Source organism: Phragmites australis, chromosome 2 (assembly GCF_958298935.1).
Source record: "Phragmites australis chromosome 2, lpPhrAust1.1, whole genome shotgun sequence".
Taxonomy (NCBI): domain Eukaryota; kingdom Viridiplantae; phylum Streptophyta; class Magnoliopsida; order Poales; family Poaceae; genus Phragmites; species Phragmites australis.
The window spans coordinates 48,374,066-48,399,394 of record NC_084922.1 but is presented as its reverse complement, the minus strand read 5'-3'; the positions used below and the strand labels follow the sequence as shown (position 1 = coordinate 48,399,394).

At 45.3% G+C, this 25,329-nt stretch overlaps 4 protein-coding genes and 1 pseudogene across 9 annotated transcripts; 3 read left to right on the top strand and 2 right to left on the bottom strand.

The window, feature by feature from the left end:
- Positions 1 to 1,112: 1,112 nt before the first annotated feature.
- Positions 1,113 to 4,121, bottom strand: LOC133909442 (pentatricopeptide repeat-containing protein At1g05600). Its single transcript, XM_062351876.1, has 2 exons — positions 1,974 to 4,121; positions 1,113 to 1,884 (listed from the first exon to the last, which is right to left on the bottom strand). Exon 1 carries the CDS (start codon positions 4,042 to 4,044, stop codon positions 2,590 to 2,592), a length of 1,455 nt encoding a protein of 484 aa, XP_062207860.1. The 5' UTR covers positions 4,045 to 4,121; the 3' UTR covers positions 1,113 to 1,884; positions 1,974 to 2,589.
- Positions 4,122 to 5,307: 1,186 nt separating this feature from the next.
- LOC133910206 (rho GDP-dissociation inhibitor 1-like) lies at positions 5,308 to 7,308 on the top strand. Its single transcript, XM_062352717.1, has 5 exons — positions 5,308 to 5,688; positions 5,799 to 5,865; positions 5,987 to 6,205; positions 6,901 to 7,025; positions 7,112 to 7,308. Exons 1-5 carry the CDS (start codon positions 5,551 to 5,553, stop codon positions 7,214 to 7,216), a joined length of 654 nt encoding a protein of 217 aa, XP_062208701.1. The 5' UTR covers positions 5,308 to 5,550; the 3' UTR covers positions 7,217 to 7,308.
- A 1,163-nt stretch (positions 7,309 to 8,471) lies between these two features.
- On the top strand, positions 8,472 to 16,739 carry LOC133909438 (glycine-rich RNA-binding protein 4, mitochondrial-like). Of its 6 annotated transcripts, none has more exons than XR_009908387.1 (5): positions 8,472 to 8,726; positions 8,830 to 8,898; positions 9,013 to 10,721; positions 12,252 to 12,358; positions 12,438 to 12,521. XR_009908387.1 is itself a non-coding variant. In XM_062351870.1 (5 exons), the coding sequence occupies exons 1-5, from the start codon at positions 8,567 to 8,569 to the stop codon at positions 16,163 to 16,165; spliced, it is 429 nt and encodes a 142-aa protein (XP_062207854.1). In that variant the 5' UTR covers positions 8,477 to 8,566; the 3' UTR covers positions 16,166 to 16,739. The 6 variants fall into 6 exon arrangements, 3 of the variants coding, with proteins under 3 accessions (XP_062207854.1, XP_062207855.1, XP_062207853.1); XR_009908385.1 differs by having other exon boundaries at positions 9,013 to 11,211; XR_009908386.1 differs by having other exon boundaries at positions 9,013 to 11,216.
- Positions 13,582 to 15,599, bottom strand: LOC133909923 (protein NRT1/ PTR FAMILY 2.13-like; annotated as a pseudogene).
- A 7,156-nt stretch (positions 16,740 to 23,895) lies between the features above and the next one.
- On the top strand, positions 23,896 to 25,051 carry LOC133909441 (uncharacterized). The gene is made up of 2 exons (XM_062351875.1): positions 23,896 to 24,459; positions 24,567 to 25,051. The coding sequence occupies exons 1-2, from the start codon at positions 23,998 to 24,000 to the stop codon at positions 24,621 to 24,623; spliced, it is 519 nt and encodes a 172-aa protein (XP_062207859.1). The 5' UTR covers positions 23,896 to 23,997; the 3' UTR covers positions 24,624 to 25,051.
- Positions 25,052 to 25,329: the final 278 nt, after the last annotated feature.

Here is a 25,329-nt window from a genome sequence, read left to right as displayed (position 1 = left end):
CAGCAACTCTGTGTACGCACCGGCCGAGATGCTGGTGCCGGCCTATGCAATGTCCACGACGACAGGTCCAATCAGGCCATGTGGGGTACCGACGGCGACAAGTCGTTGTGCAATGCCGCTGTCCCAGTTGGGTGGTACCCCTGCGTGGACATCGCCGGCAATTCTGTGTACACGCCGACCGAGCACTGCGCCATGGGCATCGGCGACAACTTCACAGGCGCACTAGCCATAGGCATGGGCGGCGGCTTCGAGGATGCAAATAATTACGAGTACGGGACGAAGTGCCTGGCTGATGATGACTACTTCCAGAGCCCGGACGCCAGCCTTCATTTCGAACTCGAGCCGCTGCACTCATGCTCTGGACACTGTAGTATAGTGTAGAGTCGTCACCGATCCTAGTCAGATGCGGCGGCGTCAGGAGTCCGGCGGTTTTGGGTGATGGAAGGGCCGCCGGATTCAACTGATGTCGCCACCGCCGCCCACGGATCCCGAGCAATTTGCCCGGCCAGCGAGAGAGGGACCTGGGCTAGCTATGTAGGATTGTAGGTCTATTTGCCAGGAAAAGACGGGCAATTTTGTCAACTGAGCAGCTCGACTCGGAGAAGATCCGGGAATTTTTGTCAGCGCAGCAGCTCAGATCGGAGAAAGTCCGGCAATCGTACCGCTGCTTGGATGACCCAGCAAGTTTGTTAGCCAGGAGAAGTTCTGGCAATTTTGTACCTCTGCTTGGATGATCCAGCGGTTGTTTTAGACAGGAGAAGATCTGGCATTTTTGTAAACTACCTTGCATCTTGTACAAATAATAGAATGTGTATCAATGGATGAAAGGAAATTGTTATGTCAGATCAATTAAAAACTAATTGAAGCATTGAACTCATGAAACTATTCTAGGGTTTGAACTCAAAACTCGTACGTTTTTTCAACAGCAGACAAGTAGTGGAGGAGCTCCTAACAATTTCCATGCTTGTGACATCTTTTACCCCTAAATTACATGCCTATGCCCGAGAGAGGAAGCTGCAAGATCAATAGGATCATACGAGTTAGAAGACGCTTTTATAACAGGTTTCCTTCATCAACAGTATCAAGCTCAAAAACGAAAATTGCCACCAAACGAGACACCAAAATTTTTTGGACCCTGACAAGGCAATACGACATTATTTCAAGATATTGTTAGTATTTACAACAGCTAACTTTACCTCATTTACATACATAATAGGTGAGCTTTCATTCATTCCAGCGTAGTTGGTGTGGTTTCAAGAGCTTCCTTGGCTGAATCCGACTTCTCGGACAGCTACAACTACTTTTCTGGCTCCTAAAGACTCATTTTTACTAAGAAACAAAACTACCACAACGTTGCGAAGCAACCAACACCACCCGGCCACCATCGTTGCGCCTCCTTGATTAGAAAGGCAAGATTAAGAGCTTCAGTTTCTTGTTGTTGAAAAACCTTGGAGTTTCTCTCCTTCCACAGACTCCAACTCCAAGCTGTAAGAATGACGAGTGTATCAAAAGCTTTGTGCTTTGCCTTGCCAATTTGCTTCCGGATGCTTAACCACCAGTCATGTAAATTATTATGGGTTGCCGGAGTGAAGGCTCTGTTTGACACCAGGACAAGACATTGAACCAAGCCTGCTGAGCGAAAACACAGGAGACAAGGTAGTATATGGTTTCATCCTCTTGCAGGCATAAAGGGCAAAACTCCGATTGTTGGAGACTCTTCGCTGAAGACGATCACTAGTCCAGCATATTTTCAGAACAGCCAGTCAAATGAAAAAGTTACATTTCGGGGGAGCCGCTGATTTCCAGATGAGCTTGTGACAAGTGAGTTCAGTGCTGCCGAGAAGCATAGCTTTGTATGCTGACCTGATGGAAAAGGACCCATCACTTTTCCAGCGCCAAACAAGAGTGTCAGTGTTATCAGATAAATGGGTTTCCTATATCTTGTCCCACAATTGCAGGTACTGGTATGTTACCTGAATTGAGAAAGCACCCTTCATGTCTCATACCAGGTTTGATTGTCAACTGCTTGGGGTAGTGTTCTTGTATTTCTAATGCACTTATGAATCAAATCAAACAACGCTGGTGCCAACATGCTGATGGATTGGCCGAGACCCAATTATCTTCCCAGAATAAGAAAGTTTGCCCATCGCCCCCCCCCCCCCAACCAATTGCACTGATGTCTGAAAAAGAGCTTGTGTAGTGCCATCTACCTCCATACTCAGTCCAAACCATGGTCGGTTACTGTCCATTCTTCATAACCATAACCATTCAGCTCTTAGGGCATAGACGAATTTTTGGAAATCAAGAAATCCAGAATACCAAGGCCACTGAAATTCAGTGGTCTGCACACTTTGGCCCAGGAATAATGACCACCGAGACTTCCTCTCGCCCCTTCCAAAGAAAAGCTCTTCTCCTTTTGTCAATTGCCTTGATGAGCCATTTCAGTAAGTCCACAGCTGCCAGCTGGTAAATGGGAATTGCCGAGAGCATAGCTTACGACCAGCCAAAGTGAGCAACGGTGCTTTCCCGCCTGGTAACTTAGCCGTCACTTTGTCAAGTAAGCGCTGAAGATCTTCCTAAAGCATCAGACTAGGACAAGCATACCGTCGAGACCAAGGAAGACCAAGCATGGATGTCCGGTGTTTCTCCATGATCGATCATCTCCTCTAACCATAGCAATGCATCATATGTTCTGCCAGCTGAACATAAACCTTCGATAACATTGTTGAATGCACTTCTGTCAGGCCGATGATGGCCCTTCACCATCCTCTCCATTATCCCTGATGCCTCAACAAACTTGCTTTCTGAGCACAGACTATTGATCAAGATAGAGAAAGTGTCCTTCTGAGCAACACAACCAAGCTGCTTATCCATTCTCTTGAGGTATCCTAGTGCCCTCGTTGATTGCATATTGTCACAAAGACCCTTCATTAACAAGTTGTATGTTGTCACTGTCGGAACAAGATCATTCTTGGGCAACTCCTCCTCCAAAACCTTCACAGCATCATCCACGCACCCATCCCTGCATAAAGCAGCGATTTTCGCCTCATACATGCACAATGTTGGCTTGAACCCCTTCTTGGCCATGTCCTCAAACAGTTTGTCCACCCGATCATGCCAACCCTCATCATAAAGGTCAAGAACCATGGACTCAAAACTCACGACAGTCCGACCAACTCGCACAGCCAACGCCTGGTCAATGACCTCCCTGGCGTCCTCGATGCTAAGCCCAGCAAGCATTGGCACACGAAGAGACCGACGACTACCTAGTGTCCTCAGCCCCTTCCTGAGCACCTTATCCAGCACCATCTCAGCCTGTTCACCCTGGCCAGCTGCACAGAGTGCGATCAGCAATGCCCGGTACACCACAACATCCGCGTCGCAGCCCCGCTGCGACACACGCCACAGCATGGAATAGACAACATGCGTGGCCTCTTCGAGCATGCCAGCGTCACAGAGAGCAGGCACGATGGCGCGGTACGCATCTCTCTCCGGTGTGAGGCATATGTTCGGCATTTCGTCGAGCACCTGCAGCGCAAGGTCGGGCCGTTGGGCGCGGCAGAGGCAGGAGATGAGCATAGTAAGGTCTCCGGATGCTACAGAGACTTCCGGGCGACAGGCGAAGTCGGCGAATAGGCGGGCAGCCTCCGGGACGAGACTCTGGGAGAGGAGACGGCGGAGGAGCGCGGAGAAGGAGAGGCACCAAGACGGGGAGGGAGAGGAGGGGAGTGAGGAGCGGAAGATGGAGACGGCGGTAACCGGAGAGAGATTCGGTATGGAAGCGGCGAGGAGGGAGTCCGCGGAGGGAGAGGACGGGAGGATGCGGCGGAGTAGGGTGGGGAGGATCGGGGAGGCCGCGGCGGCGGCGAGGAGGGAGGAGTGGACGGCGTCGTTGTGGCGGTAGGAGGAGGGCGGGTAGCGGCGGGGCGCGTCCGAGTACAGGTGGACGGCCTCGAGGGGGTTCTTCTGCTGGCGTATGGCCCCGGCGAGGTGCGCCGGAGTGAGCACCCGCGGCCACCGCACCGCCGTGCCGCCCATTGCCATTGCTGTTTCCCTGAGACGTGGACGCGATGGCCGATGGCCCCAATTTTCTCGTTTCCTAGCCGGGCCGAACACGAAGGTATTGTACGCGCTCGGCCTGGTCCAACTGTGAAGACCACATCTCTTTCTTAAAAGCCCACATTAACTGGTAGACCCAAGCTTAATTAAACCGGGCCTTTTTTGACAAAGAGTTGAGAACCAATTTACTGTAGTTTCTTACCTAGTTACTTTCAGATTTTGATTAGAAAGTATACTTTGAGAACCAATATGCTGGAATTTTCAGCCAGGCCGAAGTCGTCCGCCAATTGAATTGGCTTTTTTCTCCAGATAAAAACTGAATTTCGGCTTTAATTTTATTTGAGAGCAAACATTTCTCTTTGTGAAAGAGCAACGAAAAGAAAGTTCATTGAAATCATCTATTATATTATTATTTGAGTATCAAAAAAGTAAATATTAAATATGATTAATAAATTACTAAATTCAAAATAAATATCAAATACGATTAATAAATTGCTAAATTCAAAATAAATATTATAGAAAATTAACCGTTCAATTTACATATAGTTTAGGAAGCAAAATATCTAAATAAAAATTCAAATAAAATAAATTTAATAATAAAAAACTATTTTTTAATCCTAGGTTATTATAACAAAATATTACAGCAATGCTAACTATGCTATTAACGTGGGTCATCCTTAATATCAAGCTGTTACCATATCTCAAAAGAAAAGAAAAAATGTTAGCACGGAAACATATCAATCTTCACGTAACGTGAAATGTCGAGTGCAATACTCTTCCGGTCATAAATACATGATGTTTTGATCATCATACGGACAACCTTTTAATAGATTTTAAAATATTTAGTCTAAAAAATCATACGTGGATTTATCTTAATTTTTTCATAATATTATTTTTAAAAAATATTATAACTATATTTTAATAAAAAATAGTGGTCAAAATTACATATAAAAACCATAAAAAATCAAAAACGTTATGTATATTTGATCGGAGATAGTATACACGTAGGTTTCCCGAGAGAAAACGTTCACATACAATTCTCCAAGTTTATGGAAACACATAAGAGCAAAATGGGGAAATTGAGGGGCGCCAAAGGTAAGAAGAGAAATGAAACGGAAAAGGCGCGGCAACCAGAGAAGCAGCCGTGCAACGAACGATCCAACGCAACGGCTGGCTCCCAGGCCCCCCGGCGGAGGCGCGCCCGCGACGCCCGGCCATGCACACACCTGGCATCCCCCCGCGGCCGCCCGGGCGGCCCTCTTGCACGCCCACGACCCTTTCCTCCCACTCCCCCTCCACCACTCCGAACCCCCGCGCGCCATCTCCCGCGGCAAACACACATACAAAGCGCAGCGCGACGCGCCCGCTCCCAAACTTTTGAGTGCTTGTTCGCTCGTCCGTCGGCGTCGGTCGGCTCGCTCCATCGCCCCTGCCGTCCCCGTCGACCGCGTTGGGAGCTGCGCGCGCGTGCGTAGGTAGCCCCCGCCGCCCATGGACGATAAGGAGAAGGAGAAGGAGAAGCACGACGGGACCGACGTCGAGGAGGAAGAGGAGGACGAGGAGGGGAACAAGCGCACCGTCGTGCTCGGCCCCCAGGTCCCCCTCAAGGAACAGCTCGAGCTCGACAAGGTATCACATAAATGGCGCGCATTGCGTCACGAGCGCTAACATCTTGGCCACCATTCCAAGATTACCAATCAACTCCCGTGAATTTCTGAGACCTTCTCTGCTGTACGCAGGATGATGAGAGCCTGAGGATGTGGAAGGAGCAACTTCTTGGGCAAGTCGACACAGAACAGCTCGGAGGTGGTTGAAACCTCTTCTTGACCAGAATCCCCTCAAGTTCATATGGATCTGTCATGGCGCCTGCTTGAACACATATACGAACAAATAAACTAGTGCTTTGGTTTCGAAAATCTTGATGCAGAAACCGCCGAGCCGGAGGTGAAGGTGCTGAACCTGACCATCTTGTCGCCGGGCCGGCCGGACCTGGTCCTGCCGATCCCATTCAAGGCGGACGAGAAGGGCTACGCGTTCGCGCTCAAGGACGGCAGCCCCTACAGCTTCCGCTTCTCCTTCATCGTCTCCAACAACATCGTGTCGGGCCTCAAGTACACCAACACTGTCTGGAAGACTGGAGTAAGAGGTGCGGACACCACACACGCCTCCTGCATGATCACTAGTACTCAACTTGATTAGATCTGCTTGCTCTGTCCATGCATTGTTCATCGAATTGGCCGATCGACTCATATATTGCATTACAGATCAGCTAATACGAATCCTTGAATTTCATCATCTACTTAAAATTAACTAGTGACATCGGTGTGAACTTGCTATCTCCCTGGTTCTATCAACTCTTCTTTGGCATTTTTCAGAAGTGTAATTTGCAAGTTTAATCACATTTGAAGATAATTCGATTTGTTCACTGATGGCTCGTGGTTAGGAAGCCTTGCGTGATTCACAATGAGTGACCATCCGATCCTTCTTCTCTTTCTTTTTTTCTTTTCAGAGAAGAATCGTTCTTTTGTTTCCTGAAGGCGTGCGTTTGTGTTACTATTGATTCAGTCGAAGACTGGATTCTCACCCATGTAACTCAATTCTTCCATCGGTTCTAGATGTAATAATGATAATGTGATACATTACTGCTGCAAAACAAAAGAAAATGAACTGCACTTTACGATAACCGTGATCTATTGAACAGTCAGGTAATCAGGTTCATTCATTTCAGTGCTCATCCGACCAAAAGAATAGCATGACCTGGTACCGGAGTTGGGTTTGATCATTCACAATCTTTCTACAATCATCCATAATTGAAAATTGAAACATTTTTTCTTCTTGCAGTGGAGAACCAGAAGATGATGCTGGGGACATTCAGTCCCCAGCTAGAGCCCTACGTCTACGAGGGCGAAGAAGAGACCACCCCTGCTGGCATTTTTGCAAGAGGTTCCTATTCTGCTAAACTAAAGGTATACTTACTACAAGTAGGCTTATTTTGAAACAAAAAACCATTGCTTCGGTAATCAGAGCCGTAAATTATTTTTCATTTTTTTAGTTTGCTGATGATGATGGCAAGGTCTACTTGGAGATGAGTTACTACTTTGAGATTAGGAAGGACTGGCCAGCAACCCAATGGTGTGGAGCAGGGCCGGCTTGTTGAAACATACTAGCTCATAGCTAAGCCAAGGCAGAAAAGATGTGATATTGCTTCTAGAATGATTCGTTCACTGCATCGTCGTCGTTAACCTCCTTTTAATTTGTTCGCGTTTGTCATTTTACGCTGTTCATCGCATAATATTGTTTATTCGCTATATAATCAATATCCTGTCTGGAGATACACAGATATTTATGTACTGATGATGAACTTCTTGTTTCTCTGAAACACACACCCTTCATTCATCAGTTATTCAGCCTTTCTGCATCCTGTATTCCTGTGGTTAGCACTTTCAGAACTTGTTGCTTCTTCCAGTACGAACGCCATTGACAGTTAAAGTGCAGTGGTAGCTCATTTGTGCTTTCATAATGACTCTTTCTGTCAGGTCAAGGATTTTTGCTTGCAAGTTAAGCTGTTTTTTGCACTTAGCATCGTTCTCAGTGGCTGCCGCTGCCACAGGGTATTTAGGTGCTACAATGCAAAGCCGTTTCTTGTGCAGGATGAAAGGTTAAGAAGAGTGACGCGCCAGCTAATGCTTGTTGCAGAGTAGCTAGAGCTACCGGTAGTCATACCACCTGTACCAGGTCGTTAAAACGTTGGCATTTGGCAAAGACTTGCGAGTAGTGATTCAGCTTGTGTTGCTGTGATTATTGGCGGAGGCTTCCAGTAGTGCTTCATCAGTTTGATCAGTTCACTGCACGGCTAGGAAGCAGAGGCTTAAAGCTTGTGCCTTGAGTCCTGACCTTTTTCCATTCCTTGCTGATTTCCTAACTTGTAGGTACATCTTAAGTAGACGCCATCGCAGTGTTACAAAGCCACATTTGCGCAATGCTGCATTCATTCCGTTGAATTACAAGTAGTTTCATTCGTTCTATCTGAACTGAACACTGCTACATGATTCATTGTCATATCGACAAAAAAGCGTGTCTATGTCATGTTCGGGTAATGAAACCGATATAATGTCTCTGGACGAGACAATCAATTGGATTCCTCGAAGTGTATGTGTGTGACAATTTCTGTATTTCAACTTTTCTTTTCTTTTTTGTCAAGGAGTTGAGGAACCAATTTACTGTATTTTCTTACCTAGTTACTTTCAGATCTTGATTAGAAAGTATACTTGTAGATTTGCTGGAATTTTCTACAATCCCTTTAAATCCATACCAAAACGTCTCGTTCTGAACGGTAATTAAAAGCGGAAGCGTAGTATAGTTTGAGTGTTTGGCAACGTTTGCTTGTTCTAAACCCATTATTAAACCCGAAGTACGGGGGCCAGAATTCCTGCCGGGGCAACACATCGGCCACTGCCCATATTCTACGGTTCCACCCGTTGCTGCGGCCGCGACCGCCACCGCCGGCATGGCGCCACGGGCGCTGCTCTCCCGCATCCGCCTCGCCCCTCTCCTCCATCACCATCACCTGCGCCGCTCTCTCTCCGCTGCCACCTCGCCACCAGACGAGTCGCCCGCTTCTCCTCCCGGGCCGCCGCCGCCCTCCAACTCCAGGCTCTTCGTCGCCGGTACTACTCTGCTCTCCTGCCTCCCGGTACTTTTCCCATCCGATCCCCGATTGCGTCATAGCTCTCACCTTACTTTTTCGCGATTTCCCGCGAGCGTGCGCAGGGTTGGCTTGGTCTGTGGACGAGCGCTCCCTCACTGACGCCTTCTCCTCCTTCGGCACCGTCACCGAAGGTACGAAACAAACTTGCAGTTGGAGTGATTGTTACTTAGTAACTTAGGAATGTTCAATTTGGTTGTGGTTAACAACCTCTCTGTGGTGGAATTTTGGGTGCGGTTCGAGTTCAGATGGTGCGCACGCTAGGTATTCGACGAAACACCGCGGAGGCCGAGAGCGACACGATCGCGCCCGTTCCCAGCCCCGCGAGCTGCTTGACGAAATGCCTGTTAGGGACGTGGTTGCCTGCTCGGCAGTGATCTACCGGCATGCGAGGAGCGGGTCATTTCATGAGGCACTTAGGCTGTTTGTCAGCATGATGAGGGCGGGGGTGTGCCCCAACTCATTCACCTTGGTTGGCGTGTTGCTTGCGGTGGCTGGCCTGGGTGATGCAGTGCTCGCCGAGTGCATCCATGGGTGGGCTGTGAAGAGTCGGTTGGAATCCAATCCTTTTGTTGCGACCGCACTGGTTCATGCATACGCAAAATGTGAGTTCCCCATGAAGGCATGGGCTTTTTTTGGTGACATGAGGGATCCCAGTGTTGTTTCCTGGAATGCGATGATCTCCGGGCTAGTGCAAAATGATTTGTTTGAGGAAGCATTGTTGGTGTTTAAAAGGTTGTGTTGTTATTTTGGACCAGTTCATAGTGTTGTGACCATGATTAGCGTTGCTCAAGCTTATGCTGCTTGTGGTGACCTTGGACTGTGCGAGAGTGCACATGCTTACACAGTCAAGATCGGGCTGGACTTGGATGTCTCCGTGACAAACTCGATACTTGGCATGTACTTGAGTTTCGGCAATCTTGGGACTGGAAGAAAGATTTTCAGGAAAATTGCTGTTAGTGATGTTGTTACTTGGACGACAATGATGAATTTCCTTCTCAAGCAGGCTCATGCTGGTGAAGTCATACGTGTCTTTGTTCAGATGAGGTCAAATGGCATAGTGCCTGACAGGGTAGCAATGGTCAGTTTGGTGCAAGCTTGTGCGCTTTTGGGCGATGGAAGGAGAGGAAAATTGGTTCATAACCAAATGGTCATCCATGGGTTTAGTAGGGAGCTTCCTGCAGTCAATTCCTTAATCACAATGTATTCAAAATGTGATGATTTAAGTTCTGCAAGAGTGCTATTTGATGGAACAAGGGAGAAGAGCTTGGTTTCATGGACTGTGATGGTGTCAGGGTACGTAGGAAGTGGAAATGCTCTAGAGGGGATGTATCTCTTTAGTAAGATGAGGCGTGAAGATGTGTTTGTGATTGATTCTGTGACGTTAGTCAGCATATTGGTTGCTTGCTATGAGATTGCTAAGTTTCAGCTGTGTGTTCAACTTCATGGGTATAGCTACAAGTCAGGTCTGTATCTGTACAGACCTGTCCATAATACCCTCATGGCTGTTTATGGTAAGTGTGGATATGTCAGTTTAGCCCATAAAGTGTTTGATGAGTTGAGTTCTCGCGATGTTGTCTCTTGGAATACTATGATATTATCCTATGGTATAAATGGCCAAGGAGAGCAAGCGATAGCACTTTTTAATGAAATGGAGAAATCTAGTGAGGAGCGAGATACTGTCACATACTTGAACGCACTGCTGGCATGCAGCCATTCTGGACTGATTGATGATGGATTGATCATCTTTAGGAGAATGATTAACGAAAAGCACATAAATCCATGTCAGGAGCACATTGGATGCCTAGTGGATATGTTGGCAAGAGCTGGCCGCTTGGGCGAAGCAGAACACGTGGTTAAATTGACTCACAAAGTGGGAGCAAATGCATGGAAGGCTTTGATGGGAGGGGGTCATCTGCATAGTGACATGGAGTTAACTAAAGTTGCTGCCGAGAAGGTGCTGAAAATGGACTCATTTGATTATGGGCATGTGGTGTTACTTTCTAACGCTTATGCATCAGCTGGGAAATATAGTGCTGCCGAATCTATCAGATCCTGTTATTCAAAACAAACTAAAAAGAAAACTCTCGGGCTTAGCTCCATTGAGGTCACGCCATCCAACACAAGATAGCACAACCATACTTCGATGGAAGGGAAAAGATATATCAGGCAATTACTATCCACTGTCTGAAGCTATTGGGATCTATTTTAGGCAGGAGTGACGGAGTTTTACTCTGTCAGACGGCCAAGTCTCTTGTGAATAAAAGAGACGCATCAAGCATGCATGAGGTTTCAAATGGTGCAGTTGACGAAATAGAGAATTGCATTGGTCCTTGGGTCATGACAAACTAAGAATTTTTCATCTATTCTAGCACGGTTGATTTAGGAACCTTGTGTCATGTGAATATGGAGTTTATCTGATGGTATTCCGACCCAATAGGAGACTTGTTAAGTACACCATCATCTCCATTACCTTTGTTGTTTTGTTTTTTTTTTCTTACTACGATTGCCTTGGAGTTTATCTGTTCTTAAAATTTGGAGGTGCAACAGTACTAACCACTGAGATCTGATCTGCATCGGTATCATTGTCACTATGTTAACCAATCATTGAATATGTGCGAACATGGTTACAGCACATGGTTCATACTCCATTGCAAAGTGTTAGTACAAGACCTGAGATAATATCTACCTGAAGTACTGGACTTTTGAACAGTATATTAGGGTGCAGCTCATACATTTGACCATGTAACCTGTGACATACAAGTGGTGATCAGGCAATGGCAAAAAGATTAAGGTGGATTTTACTTGAACAATATGATGAGATTTGTCGCTCATATAGATCAGGTTTAGTGCAACTGTGCAAGTATTTCTTTTCTGCCACAGCTTGCATCTTATTTGTCAGTCTCTGCTTATCAACCACTTTTAAGTTTTGACTTGGGAATTTGTTCATGAACTAATTGTGCGGTTGCACATTTTTGTTTTAAAGTTGATAGCATCAATGCATCATGCATATTGCTGTGCTACTAGCCTACTGCTAACAAATCCAATAGTTAACAAATGTTGACACTAAAATAGCTGCACTTAAGGAGAACCATGTTTATATCACTCCGCAGATAGCTATCAACACTCTTGTAAAACAAATAAACATTTGAGGGCCCTTTGTTCCATGCCTGCATGTAGTCTGATTTGTGCACTTGCATTCTTGTAAATGGCTATTGTTTCTCTTTGGTGCAATTCATCTGTGGTATGTAATTATGGGTTAACCTAGCACAGGGGTTTACTCTTCGAGATAACATGTCAATGTTCATATAATGTAAAACTAGCAGGTAGAGTTGTATCAGTGTTTACCACTTTACCTGGTATCAAGATAATGCGATAAGAGATGGATTTTTTACTTTGTCCTATTTGTCCCACAAACTTGTAGCTTTACATTTGTTAGGTTTATATAGTTTATCAAAAGTTATATGAGGACTTTTTGCTTGTGCAGTTAGAATAATGTATGACAAAAACTCTGGAAGGTCAAGAGGCTTTGGATTTGTTCACTTCTCAAACGATCATGAAGCTAAGTGTGCCAAGGATACTATGGATGGAAAGGTATAGCTCTAAGGACTGTGTCAGCTATCACTGGTAGAAAATGATCAAGCAAACGAGTTGACCTCTGTTTATTCTACAGGTGATGCTGGGGCGGCCGTTGCGGATAAGTTTTGCTCTTGACAAAGTCCGTGGTACACAAGTTATTGTTCCTCGACTTTCTACGGTGGGGAAAATTTAACAACTGACATATTCATTCCCTTCCCGTAAATAAATTTGTGCCTGCTATTAACTTGTTGTTCTAAAGAAATATTGGTTTTTACTGACTTTTCAGCATTTGCATTTCTAAAATCTTTTCAGAGTCGAATGAAATTAAAGCCAGTCTATTTAAATTGTAATGAATTCAATTTTTTAGTTATATTGGCTCGTGTCTCTTGTTCTTTATTGACCCTTAGTTTAGACGTTTTTAAGCTGATCTGTTTGTATTGACCCAACCACAGTTCTAGAAGCCAGCTTGGGAGGTATTACGGCTAAGAGTGTTAGCAACTAGTTGGGAACATTGTACTGAGACAGGCTACTCTTGTATTTATGAAATCATTTGATGGCCAAACAGCTGTTGAGCAGCCAAACGAACTGCTTGCTGTCTCATGTCCTCTCTTTCAAGTTTTTTCCCCCTTTTCTTTTGAGAGAGAAATCTACATGCATTATGCATTTAAGTATATGATAGGTCACCCATACCGTGCGAACACACCTAAAATAATAAGTGAAATTCAAAACCTGATATAACTTGATGATGTACCTCTTCGCATATCAACACTAGTGGCTTACATGTTAATGGAGCTGACTGGTATGCCCAATGACTTCCTGCAACTAGCTAGTTATGATTAGTTGTGTGAACCTTGGTTCTAACTACTAATACAATCTACAGGTAACCTAACTGTTATATGCAGGGAAAGTCTGTAATGAAATTGGTGTATGGCCTGTGCTTACGTGTTACACATATTGCAGACATTCTTAGCTTCTACTTAAATCTGACAGACATCATTAAGTTATGTAAACAACTGCACACTTCATCGAGTTCCAATATAATAGACCTTTTTAGCTCATTATTGTTGTTCTTTGTATAACAAAATCACCTTGGCTGGCTGAACTGTAATTCACTTGTTCTTCTGTCACATTCATAATATAACAAGAAAGTTTGAAAGCCATCTTACTATAAGGCATCTTGAAAACTGAATCCCAATTTGTCCCCATTTCTGGGCAGGAAAATTACCCTTTTGCAATATTTATTTGCTAGATGCATCTGAGTCAACGTCAATCTCTGTAGCTTCCTCTTCCTTGGCATCCATTGTGTGGACTCTTCAGAATGGTGTGACATGGCCTTATATTGATAGTAGTGGGAACATATGAGGAAGTAGAAAAGGTTCAGTACTCCCAGGATTGCTATAAAATAGTGGTAATAGTCAAGTTTGCCATTGTTAATATTGTCTGTTAACCAGCTTGTGTGATCATGTCTGGTGGTAACCTTTCTTGTGATGTTTGCCAGCGCAGTACTCAAGTAGTTTGCTCCAGCTACAATCAAGAACGATAGGGATCCTGCTAGGGTTTGCATATGCTCTGGAAACTGCTTATTGTAGAATTCCATTTGTCCAACTGTGTTGAAGGCCTCTGCGATACCCATTAAAACCAATTGGGGTGCAAGCCACAAGGCTGTCATAGGTGATATCCCTCCATTAGACAAAGCTGAATTTCTCCTTTTATGTTCAACAAGTCCTGCTACCACCATAGAAATGGGAGAAATCACTAATCCTACACTGTAGAAGTGTAATTCAACCTTCCAGCCTGGTGAATTGTCTAGAAAGAGGTACGATAATTCGGTCATAAATGGTGATGAACACAGTTAGGGCGATGAGTGATATGGATATAACAGAGCCTGCAGGAATTTCAAAGTGTGGCCCTAGGTGACAGTCCATGGTAAACACTTGCAATATAATAAAGGTGAATTGTTGAGCCATTGCAACGGAGCATAGGATGCCAGAAAAAACAAATATGCACAATTCTTATCAAACATTTGACTTCCTCTATTTGCTGGATACTGCAAAGTTCCCATGTGTTTCTTGCAGAACCATCATCATTCATATCACCATCCCTCATAATTGCACCTTTGTTCAGAAACCTGAGGATGAATAGAATTGAAACACATCATCAGACAATCCTAGCATGTCCCTGATGTTGCTTTCCACTTCATTCTATCATGTATGATGACCTACTCACTTTATGTTCTAGCTTGCTTAGAGCATGGCCTATAACTATCTCTATTTGCCCTGTATGTTATTTGCCAGTAAATGGATATCACCAATTGATGAATCATGAATGGTTTCATGTCAGTGTGTTAATTGAACAAAATACTTGTCAAAATTAGGATATACATAATCCATATGAGTGAAACATCTTGCTCTATAAGTATTCCAGCTTGTTAGAGCTATTGAGCAGACACTAGATGATATGGTCTGATTAATCATTGAAAATTAGTTTCGCTTGGGAGAATCAGGTTGCTTTTGGAAACATCCCAGTATGAAACATATTTTCAGATATGTGTGATACTGTGATGCCTTCATTTTGACTAGTTGTTTTAGGGGGGTTTCTGATACTAATGTACTAGAGCTACTCAAGCCTTTTGATCTTTACATACCATTACTCATGTATAAGGGCAATAGATATGTTACCTGAACTGCGAAGTAAGTGGCAATCTGAAAATAAGGTTGGCCCTTGTGGGAGGGTTGTAGAGCATCAACTCTTGTTGATTTATATCATGTGGACATGGAAGCTTTAGTCTTCTCTTTTTATATGATGCCACTAAAGCTTGTACAATTTTAGAGAAGATGCTTCCCTCTGGTGGTACATGGATGTAAAGTCTGGTACCGGCGTAGAAGATGATAATTGCCCGAAACATGAAGAATGTGGGTATACCAAATCCTATTGCCCAGCTGATGTTGGTCTGGATGTAGATGAGAATAGTCATTGAAAACACCAGGGCAGCAGCACTTGTGCTATAGTACCAGTTGTAATAGCTGCTTAGGCTCTCTCGACTCTCTTCATTGATCTAATCAAATTGGTCTACTCCAAACGGCAAGCTGCAGGGCCGAACTGCTCCACCGCCGATAGTTAGGAGCCCTAGGCAAAGGTATAGCACACTCAGCTGGAGTGTTGACGGATTACTGCAATGTCCACTTAATTGGGATGTTTGATTGCAGATTGGTAGTTTGAGAGCTGGAAGTGACGCAGACAAAGTCATACTCAGCATCCCTTGTTTTTGTAGGAAATAAATACGCAGATCAGAAATCAGCTCATCTTGATGTACCATAAACTCTGAAGCACTGCACAGTTCCATCAACTTTTGATATTTGCAAGCATTTTGTAGAAAATCTAGTACAGTTAATATTTTTTAAGCTTGTGTCGGTTCTCTATCAAGCAAGTGCAATCTAACTAGATTATGCGTTCTGATCTAAAAGTGATGAATTGTATCATGCTTATTTTTGCTTAAGCTGCATGAAGCACTGCACGCTGCAGCATGATAGCATGAATTACTGTATGGTGTAGCTGTAGCATGATCTTAATGGGAAGTATGGTCATCTATGGATGATTCCTTACAGCAGCTTGAACTGGTGCAATCTAACTAGATTATGCGTTCTGATCTATATCAAAGTTTTATGAACTAATAAACTGACAGAGTTTTAAGCTTTGACTTGGATCCTTTGCACATGCCATTTCATCATCGAAGCACTCTTGATGATTTTTTTCATTTGTTTGATGATCTTATTATTATTATTATTATTATTATTATTTTGTGTTGATGAGCAGATAAAATGAGATAATGAGAGGCCTTGGTCGTGGCATGGACCGATGGACGTACCAGGAGGCTTGCGAAGCAACCATAGGCTAGGGTTTTGAACCTTCCCAAGTAGGAATCGGAAATGAAGGCGCTTAAAAATGGCGTGAAGTTTAGCGTGCTGTAGAAGATGTTAGTTGTGTTTGCTGCCTTCAGCTGCCCAATGTTGAAGCGTTTTACAAGGTACGTTGTCAAGTTTGCTGCCACTCCAAATGAGGCAGCCTTTTCAAATGTCTCGTTTGCTGCATACCGGAAGAGACAACCATTCACTCTATGACGGGGAACATTTTGAGTTGATTCGTGTAAAGAAGATGACTACCATAACTACTAGTATGCTGCAGTTACAAAGTGCAATTTTTTTGCGCCTGCTAAGAAGGAACTGCCATTCTTGATCGTTCATTTCAAGAGCATCAGCAAGGTCAGTTTTCAGGTTTCCAAATCACAGTGGGAGACTGTCGGATCCCAGTAATTCCGGTTAAGGGGGTTATTCTGTATAGAAAAAAGGTACGAAGTTTTTTCCCCAGTGCTATTCTGTATAGAAAAAGGGGCTTATCCAACATGTGAAGAAGATGAAACTTCCTATCAAATGCTCACACCACACGGACCTCAATAAGAAAAAGAAACCTTACAAAACACCAAGGAGACGCCACACGCCTGTGATGAAGATGGAAAGCAAAACTGATACTATACTAAATCGAGCCTAGGATAAAGGGCATGGACTTCCACCCAAGCGGTTTCCAATTCCTCCTGGCCACCACTAGCTCGCTCGCATGGCTGCTCTGCCTCACCTGGTCCCCTCCTCTAGCGCAGGCATATCTGAACTGAGCCTTTGGCTTGCTACGTACCACAGCCGGACCGACCAATAGGATGAGGTAGGGCGGCCATCCTACCTTCCTAGTGGTAAGATCTTCACGTCAATCACTTTGCACGGTATTTTTTATCCTCGGTGATACTAATTCATGACTGAGCGGCTGACTCTGTTCTATCTATATTTTTAGGTTGAGTTCGCTACTGCTACGCACAACTCGATTGAACCAGTGGCGATTTCCTTCGAACAAAATGGCAGCGCTACTACGATCCAACCAATAACTTGCAGCGTGCATTGCACTGTTCCCAAGTGTTTCCGAGTCACCAACATCGTTTATAAGTCGCGCATGGAAGGATAACCTTTTTGTTGCGAGAAAGTGGGAAGCTCGGATTGTTCCGTTCTAGATGTGGTCGAGACGAAATAACATTAGTCATCTCACCTTGAAGCAGCGGCGGATTCAAAGCCAAAACTTAGATGCCCTTCCTCTTTTTCTTTCTCCTCCTTTTCATAATTTTCTCTTCTTACTCCCCTTCTCTTCTTCCTCTTCCATGCTAAAAAATTAAGCGGACACAGGGGAGGGGGTTTGGAGACTCTAAATACACTAAGGGGTAGGGGGCAGAGCCTCCAACCCTGATGGATTCATCCCTGCCATGGAAATGGGTAACCGTCCAAACAAGGGTTGGCAATGAGTTAGATCAGGTCCGAGTCGAGCAAAATCATATCCGACCCGAAACCCACCAGCCATAACCCAACCCGAACCTGAATGCCCAAATGGGTTAAAATGAGAACCCAAACCATAACCCATCGGGTTTCGGGCACCCATTAGGTCTTCACCTCACACATACATGAGAGCAAAGAACAGTGCAAAAGGCAATCGCTATGGCGCATGGAAGGGCAATGTGGCGCGGGGGCTCGCCCGTGGTGGCCTGCTCACCGTGTGCCTCCCTGGCACTGCCAACATTGCCGGCGTAGCTACCCACGACGTCGAGTTGTCGTTCAACGCAGACGGTTGGTTCAGGGGCCAGAGCTTCCGCGGTCAGGCGAGGGCACGATGGGGCAGCGACGGGGCAACGTCGGGGCGGGGGAAAACCGGGGCGACATGGCACCAAGGAGGGGGTGGAGCGGCGACAGCGCACCAACGTGGTCGAGCGGCGCTAAGGAGGGGCAACCCGGGATGGGGAGGTGCTGGGGAGGGGGTAGGCCAAGGCAGGGTAGCCGGCAACGGTAGAGTGACGGTGACGAGCTGGTGTGGTCGGGCGACGCCAGGGAGGGGGCAAGGCAACAGCAGAGCGGCGGTGGGCCGATGTGGCCGGGCGATGCCAGTGAGAGGGTAGGCTGGGACGGGGAGGCACCAGGGAAGGGGCAGGGTGGGGCGGGGAGGTGCCGGGGAGGGGCGGGACAGTGGCAGAACAATGGCTGGGGACCGACGCCGGGAGTCCAAACCGGCGAGAGAGATAAAGAGAGATAAATGGAGAGAGAGAAGAGTATTGGCCTGTTAGGCTGCCACGCATCGGTCGATGAGAAGGAGTGATGAAGAGAGAGGATAGATGGGCAGTTGGGCTCATAAATGGATTGAATGAGCCGGTGAAAAGTGAAAATTGAATAACCCATACAAGATTTCACGGGTACCTGACCTGACCCATGGGTGAAATACAAAACCCAAGCCCGACCAGACCCGATTCAGGTACCCGATCTGCCTGACCCGTGGGTGAAAATTTGGACTCGAACTCAGACCCATTCCAGATCCATATGTCCAACTGCCAGCCCTAGTTCTCACGATATGATCAGTTTTGTTTTGTTGGCGTTTAGTCTTAACATGTGCAAAACGAGACCCTAGCCTATATAGCTCTACGGCTCTGGACATGTACTAAATCTGGCTTGATCTCTAAGCGATCATGATTATTGGTACGATGACGGACGAGGGTGCAGGACTGAGAATGACAACTAGAGGGGAGTGAATAGACGCCTTATAATTTTTTTACGAAATAGATGACATACTCCTTGTTCACCCAACGCTCCTCAAAAATGTACAAACGGAAGCATAAACTTTAGAGAGACAAAACGAGAAAATATATTCTAATACAACATAACTTCACGGATGGAATATAAACCATAGTCTCTATTCAAGACCATTTCATATGTCTTTGAGCACAAAAGCTTGAAACTTGAACGAAGAACAAAGCAAAAAAAGCAGTCATCAAAAGAAGCGACTCTCCAAGTTGATATTCTAGAGACAGAGGGATTCAAGACATTCTCAAATATATGAGTATATGAACGTTTATGCCTCTAGCAATAAGAAGAATAACTTTCCAAGGTTGAAAAATCGCAGCTCAAAGGCAAAAACGAAAATTAACAAGAGAATCACAATCGAAAAAGGAAATCTTGCAAAATTGCAAGAGAATAAATAGAGAGACTAGAATGAGGGGAATTCAAGCATATGTAAAAATATAAACTTCATTATTTAAAAAGGTCAACCCTATTTTAGGCAGATTATAAGATTTTTCTGTCAAAAACTCTCACTTATTACATAGACTAAACATTTATATTTCTATCTTCTAAAACCCTAGCACTAGGCTCTCAGGTGGCACAAGAAACTCAAATGGCTAGTTCACCATTTTTCATTGCCCTACCCTTCTATTTATAGACCTAAGAAAGTTAATCCCTAAATTTCCTATATTGTTACCAAAATATCTCTCTCTTTTAGTACACTCATGCCTACCATCGAGGGTAAACTAATAAAAGTAGTTTCACTAATTTTGAGGGTGTTATGGATTAGTTATCAATTAATCTATCTACAACACATTTACTCAATCTTGCATGTTGCAATAACTATTTCAAGATTTCATGTATTTTTAGAAGATAGGGGATCATGTAAGAACACTAAAAAAAATTGTTTCATGATTTTTGGATTAGTAAATAATTAAGTATGCATTTAACTCGAATTAATAAATGAGTGGTACATTTTTCTTTTTTTTAAACCTACTCTCCATGAAATATGATGCAAAAGATATTATTTTTGAAAAAAAAATCACAAAAGGTCTTAGAATTGTCTCTAGTTTTGTTTATAGAATTTGTTTGTGATTTTTTTAAAAAAAATGAATTTTTGAGGGTGTTTTTTTAACAAAACCAAACCTTTGGAGGTTTTTTTTTCAATAAAACAACTTTTAGGGGAAAAGTCAAAATCCAAGTGACTTTTAGAAGGGGTTTTGTATTTTTCTCTAAACAAAATCATGAACAAACACACTTATACCAATCAAGTTTCATTCAAAACTAGTATTGACAATAACTCATTATAAATAAATTAAGTCATATTTTAATTTGATTTCTGATACGGCATGAATGCATGTAGTTATGCAGAGGATCGATGGACGGATGCATGGGCCGCTAATTGGAGGGAGCTCCGTCAGCTCGATCGATCGCGAGATCCACGCAGAAAGTTTCCATGATCCACACCGATCATCTGTACGTGCCGCATCGATTGTGTTGTGGACCTCGGCTGGTCGACATGATCATTGCTCGCACACACAACTTGGTGTACGCCCCCGTCCTCTCTTGCTTGGCGCATATCTATCGTTCTTTAGTGGATTTACCAACCCTGACGTGACCGAGCTCCCTCATTAAGCACGCATCAACTTTATGCCAAGCAGAGTTGCATGAATCTCAAGGTACGTAGTATGGTCGTCAGTAATGGGTGGTGCAACTCAGGTATATATCCTGCGTGCTTTAAATTTTGTGCGTTTCACCTGCATGATCACAGTCCACAGATGCGTAGGTATAGTTTATCAGGATTGTTTATCTATGTTAAAATTTGTATTAGAGAGGTAGATAAAAAATCATGATGTAAAGAATTAATGAATGGATAAAAATATTTGTAGGGAGAAAGAAATGGACGAATAGAATTATATATGGAGATATGAAGTTGCATTTTCCTATAGTGATATATGCTGTATTAGCATCATCTGTGAGGCCCCCAAATGAACATGACTCATCCAGCGTATAAATGTACGTGCAAACGGGAGAAAATGAGTAACAATTTAACGTTCAGCCGGCGACCTAAACAATGCTTAGCTACTCCGATTATTCTATCGAGTTACAGGTTCATCCAGGTTGTCTGGTCGTGCTACATGCATGATGGGCACAGCGGGAGGCGACGGCTCTTCTACCAATGATTCTTCCTTTTGTTCCGAATCATTCATGCGTGCAAGTTGATGCGAAAAAGGCGGCGAGCAAGCAGAAAGAGCAACAGCGAGGGGTTAGATCATTCCTATGTGTCTGTCGCATACGATCTTATATTAAAATTCGTGTTAAAAAGATAAGTAAAAGAATAGAAAATAAATGAAAGAACTAATAGATTAACAAATATTTAGCAAAAGCGATGAACAATTGAGATAATCCGTGCGTATATAATAGTACGCAGATTTACAATTCGCCGCCCATCGAGAAACTCAAGTTCGCAACAGATGGAAAGTTGCTGCGCGAGGGGCTGAAGGTTGCAGGCTGCTGCAGTAGCAAGATTTCGCGGGGAATGAAATATCTCTGACGCCGATTGGTAGGGTGGCGTGTGAATCCCATATAGTTTTGTACACGGATCCCCACTGTTATTATGGTGCTCCCCCGACAGTCTGTGGTGGTCAGGGGCAGGTGAAAACCTTGCAGATTGAACAGTAGCTAGAGTCAGATCAGTTTACACTGTAACACCCAGAATTGCTTCAGTGAACAAGGTGAGTGATTGCTTTGCCTGCCTAATGTAGATTTGAGCCACCTACTGATGCATCTTTTCCTTCGGCTAAATATACCCATACATCAATCTCTGAGGATGCTGATTGGTTGTTTGGTGACTGGTCTGTATGATGAGGAAAGAAGTTCCGTTAAAAAAAAATGAGGCAAGAAAGTCACTGCAAAATTCTTATTTGTGAATCGTAACCATTTATCCTGTATTACTATAAAGTCTTTTACAATACTAACGACCAGTTGAACACAGATTTATTGACTCAATCCGAGTTCAAGACGATATCCTCTAATAAATTCTAGAAGGATGTCCTCTCCTCGATGCTCTTTTTTTTTTTTTGGAAAAGGAGACCACGCTAGTTTCTCATTGCAAATTTATTCCCCATTGCTTTGAGTACGTTGGGGTGAGTATCCTCGGTCAGGTACTGATACTCCGTATGTCAGAATGCGTATGGGGAAGCACATGCCTTGTAGGACGGCTGCCTCCGAAATCCAGATGCGCAACTAATGCATTCATTTCCCAACTCCCAAGGGAGAGAGAAACACAATGCATCTGCATGTTTCATCGAGTTTACCAGCCAGGTAAAGATACAAACAATGCAAGAACAAGCTACAAGCCCCATGAACCGCTCACGTGTTTCAGCGTCTTTCAACGAGAACATGATCCAGTGCCGGACCTACGTTGATGTATGGGTATGCAATTACATATTTATTTATTTTTTTGAAAAAATCGATTATAATTATTATATAGTAGATATACGTATATTACACAACTAATTGAATCTAAAATTCAGAATATTAATTTTCTTTCAGACGTCCACTATTAGTTCATCATCACTTCGACATGCTCTTATGATCTTATCGGCCTACGGCTCACGCATGAATACACCTACTCATCCACCAAACTAATTACTCTTCGCTAATTCGCTCCCTCGTAGTCTTTACATACTCAGCCTAAAAATCCTGATCCGGCGCTAACATGATCCTGCGAGGAAGCCAAAAGCCAATGCTGGAACCAAGAAACAAAGCTCGCCGCACCGTGGCCCGAGACCAGGCCCTACATCGCGCCACGGGAGCACTGGCGCTCCACGGGCTGCCGGCGATCTCGTCCTCGGGATCCCTCCTTCCTCTGTACTCTGTAGCCCCTGTGTCACATGCTACTCCCCCTCCCTGGTGATGAGGCATGAGACACCGCTCACGTTCGTCTCTGGTGCGCCTTCCCGACGCGTGCGCAGCGCTACCGACTCAAACAAACACGGCGTAAAGGCAGGCGGCGTGCCACCAACTGCTCCGCTCAACAGCCGAAGCACGCACCCGTTAGTGGGGGACGGGGGCGAAACAAAGCAAGCCTAATCTGCGCACCGCACCGGGAAACACGCGGCCAATCGCGCGCGGCGCTCGCGCCGGCCTCCCGAAACGCCCGCCGCGCCGCGCCGCGCCCAAACCGGCAAAGCCGGACCCCGCGTCACCCTGTTGTTACACTGCACGCACAGTGCTCCAGACAGCCAGCTGTTCTCCATAAACTTCATCCCTATCATTTCTACACATCGTTTCTACACAGTAACAAAAACAACTCATATAATGTATTATCTATAAAAGTTATATTATTTTTCAAATGATCTATAAAAGTTATATGTATGACTTAACCTACTCCTAATGCTTTGTTTCTTAGCTGATTATGACTTAACCTACTCCTAATGCTTTGTTTCTTAGCTGATATTTTAGATGGGAGAGAGTAAGAAATTAGAGTTAAAAAATAAGCTTCTAATACATACATGTGTTGCTTATTTCTTAAGATCTTTTAAAGTAATTTATTGTCTTATAATCATTTAGAATTACTCAAAGAACTAGTTTTTTACATAAGAAACAAGCTTCATTGTTCTACTCTTTATATAACTTATCATATCAACATTTTACTTACATAAATACATAATTAATATCTAAGAAATCAATCTTATATATAATACTATAGACATCCATAAATAATAGACGACATTTCTCTCTAGCATCTGTTATAAGATGCTGACGTCACTGTACACGTCCTAATCATAATTAAAACGCCCGCGCCGCGTAAATCTATCTCTTTCCGGTCACCGGCAGGTGGGGCCTGCCTCCGCGCCGGTCCCATCCGTTCTCCCCCTCCGCGTTCCATTCCCTCCCCTTCCCGATTTCTATTTCCATTTCATTTCCAGTTTCCCACCTCAATTATTGCCTCCCCTCTCCTCTCCCCTCAGCCTCTCTCCTCCGTTCCATCTCATCGCTCGCACCCCGCATCCAATGGCGGTGGCGCTGTGGACGCTGCTGGTCGTCGTGGCGGCGGCTGGCGAGGCGGCGGGGGCGGCCACGTCGATGGCGGAGGAGGAGGCGCACGCGGTGCTGCGTGCGCACGAGCTGCCGGGGGGGCTTCTTCCTGCGGGGATCGAGGAGTTCCGGTACGACGCGGACAGCGGGCGGTTCGAGGCGGTGTTGGAGGCCGCGTGCACCGCGAGGTTCGAGGTGGGGCTGCGGTACAACGCCGCTGTGGCGGGGGTCATCAGCAAGGGCCGGATCGCGGCCATCTCAGGGGTCGCCGCGCAGGACCTCTTCATGTGGTTCCCCGTCCGCGGCATCCGCGTCGACCTCCCCTCCACCGGCGTCATCTACTTCGACGTCGGCGTCGTCAAGAAGCACTTCCCGCTCGCCGTCTTCGACGCGCCGCCGCCCTGCACGCCCGACCCGCTCCTCCGTACGGCCCCGCAGGTACACGCCTCGTAACCGAACCATTGACCAACGGATCTTTCTTTCCTATCAGCAATCCATCACACGCTGGCAAAGCTGTAACCGTTCTGTGTTCTTGGGCGGGGCAGCGGCTGGAGGACGGCGACGTGGACGGATTGGTGGTCGACGGCGCGGCATCGCAATGATGGACCGATTCGACGGTGCACGCCGAGCCAGAACCAGAAGCGCAGTTTTGAGAGAAGGAGCTGATCGGCCGATCGGTCGCCGCGGCGGCCTCTGTGCAGATATATAGCGTGGGCATTCGTTTTGTTTGCTACTCCTAGCTAGTAACCAACCTCTCGTCACTCTGGTCTTGTTGTCGTTCATGTCCGTGTCCCTTGCGGGCGGTACCCGCCGGCCGGCAGCCACGGTGGCACGGAGAGAGCTGCCGATTCGGCGGACAGCGACGGGGGGCGCATGTATGTTCTCTCGCGCTCTGCGCCCTTCTCCTGTAGCTCCTCATGCTCCCGTGGCCATGTCGACGGCGGCGGCCGTCGGCGATATTTTTCGCGGTAATGGATGGTTTTTGTACATGTCAAGTCTTGTTGAAACGATGATTACTCCTACATGTTTCTTCCTTGGCGTTTCGAACTCGCGTTCAGCATGGCTGCATGGCGATCTGCAACTCAGAGCACTATTGGTGTTGCCTAGGCGAGCGGCGTCTTTGTCTCACAGATGCTTCCAGCCACGGTCGTCGGCGTGAGGGTGAGGCCGTCCGAGATCCATCGTGGCATCCAATGGGAATTTTTTGCTCCGCTATAGCTGCTAGTGCTTCTGACTCCTCTGCGTGGACGTGGTCCGAGAGAGTCAGAGAGAGTGCATGATTTGCCACCGCGGATGCTGGCAAGAAGA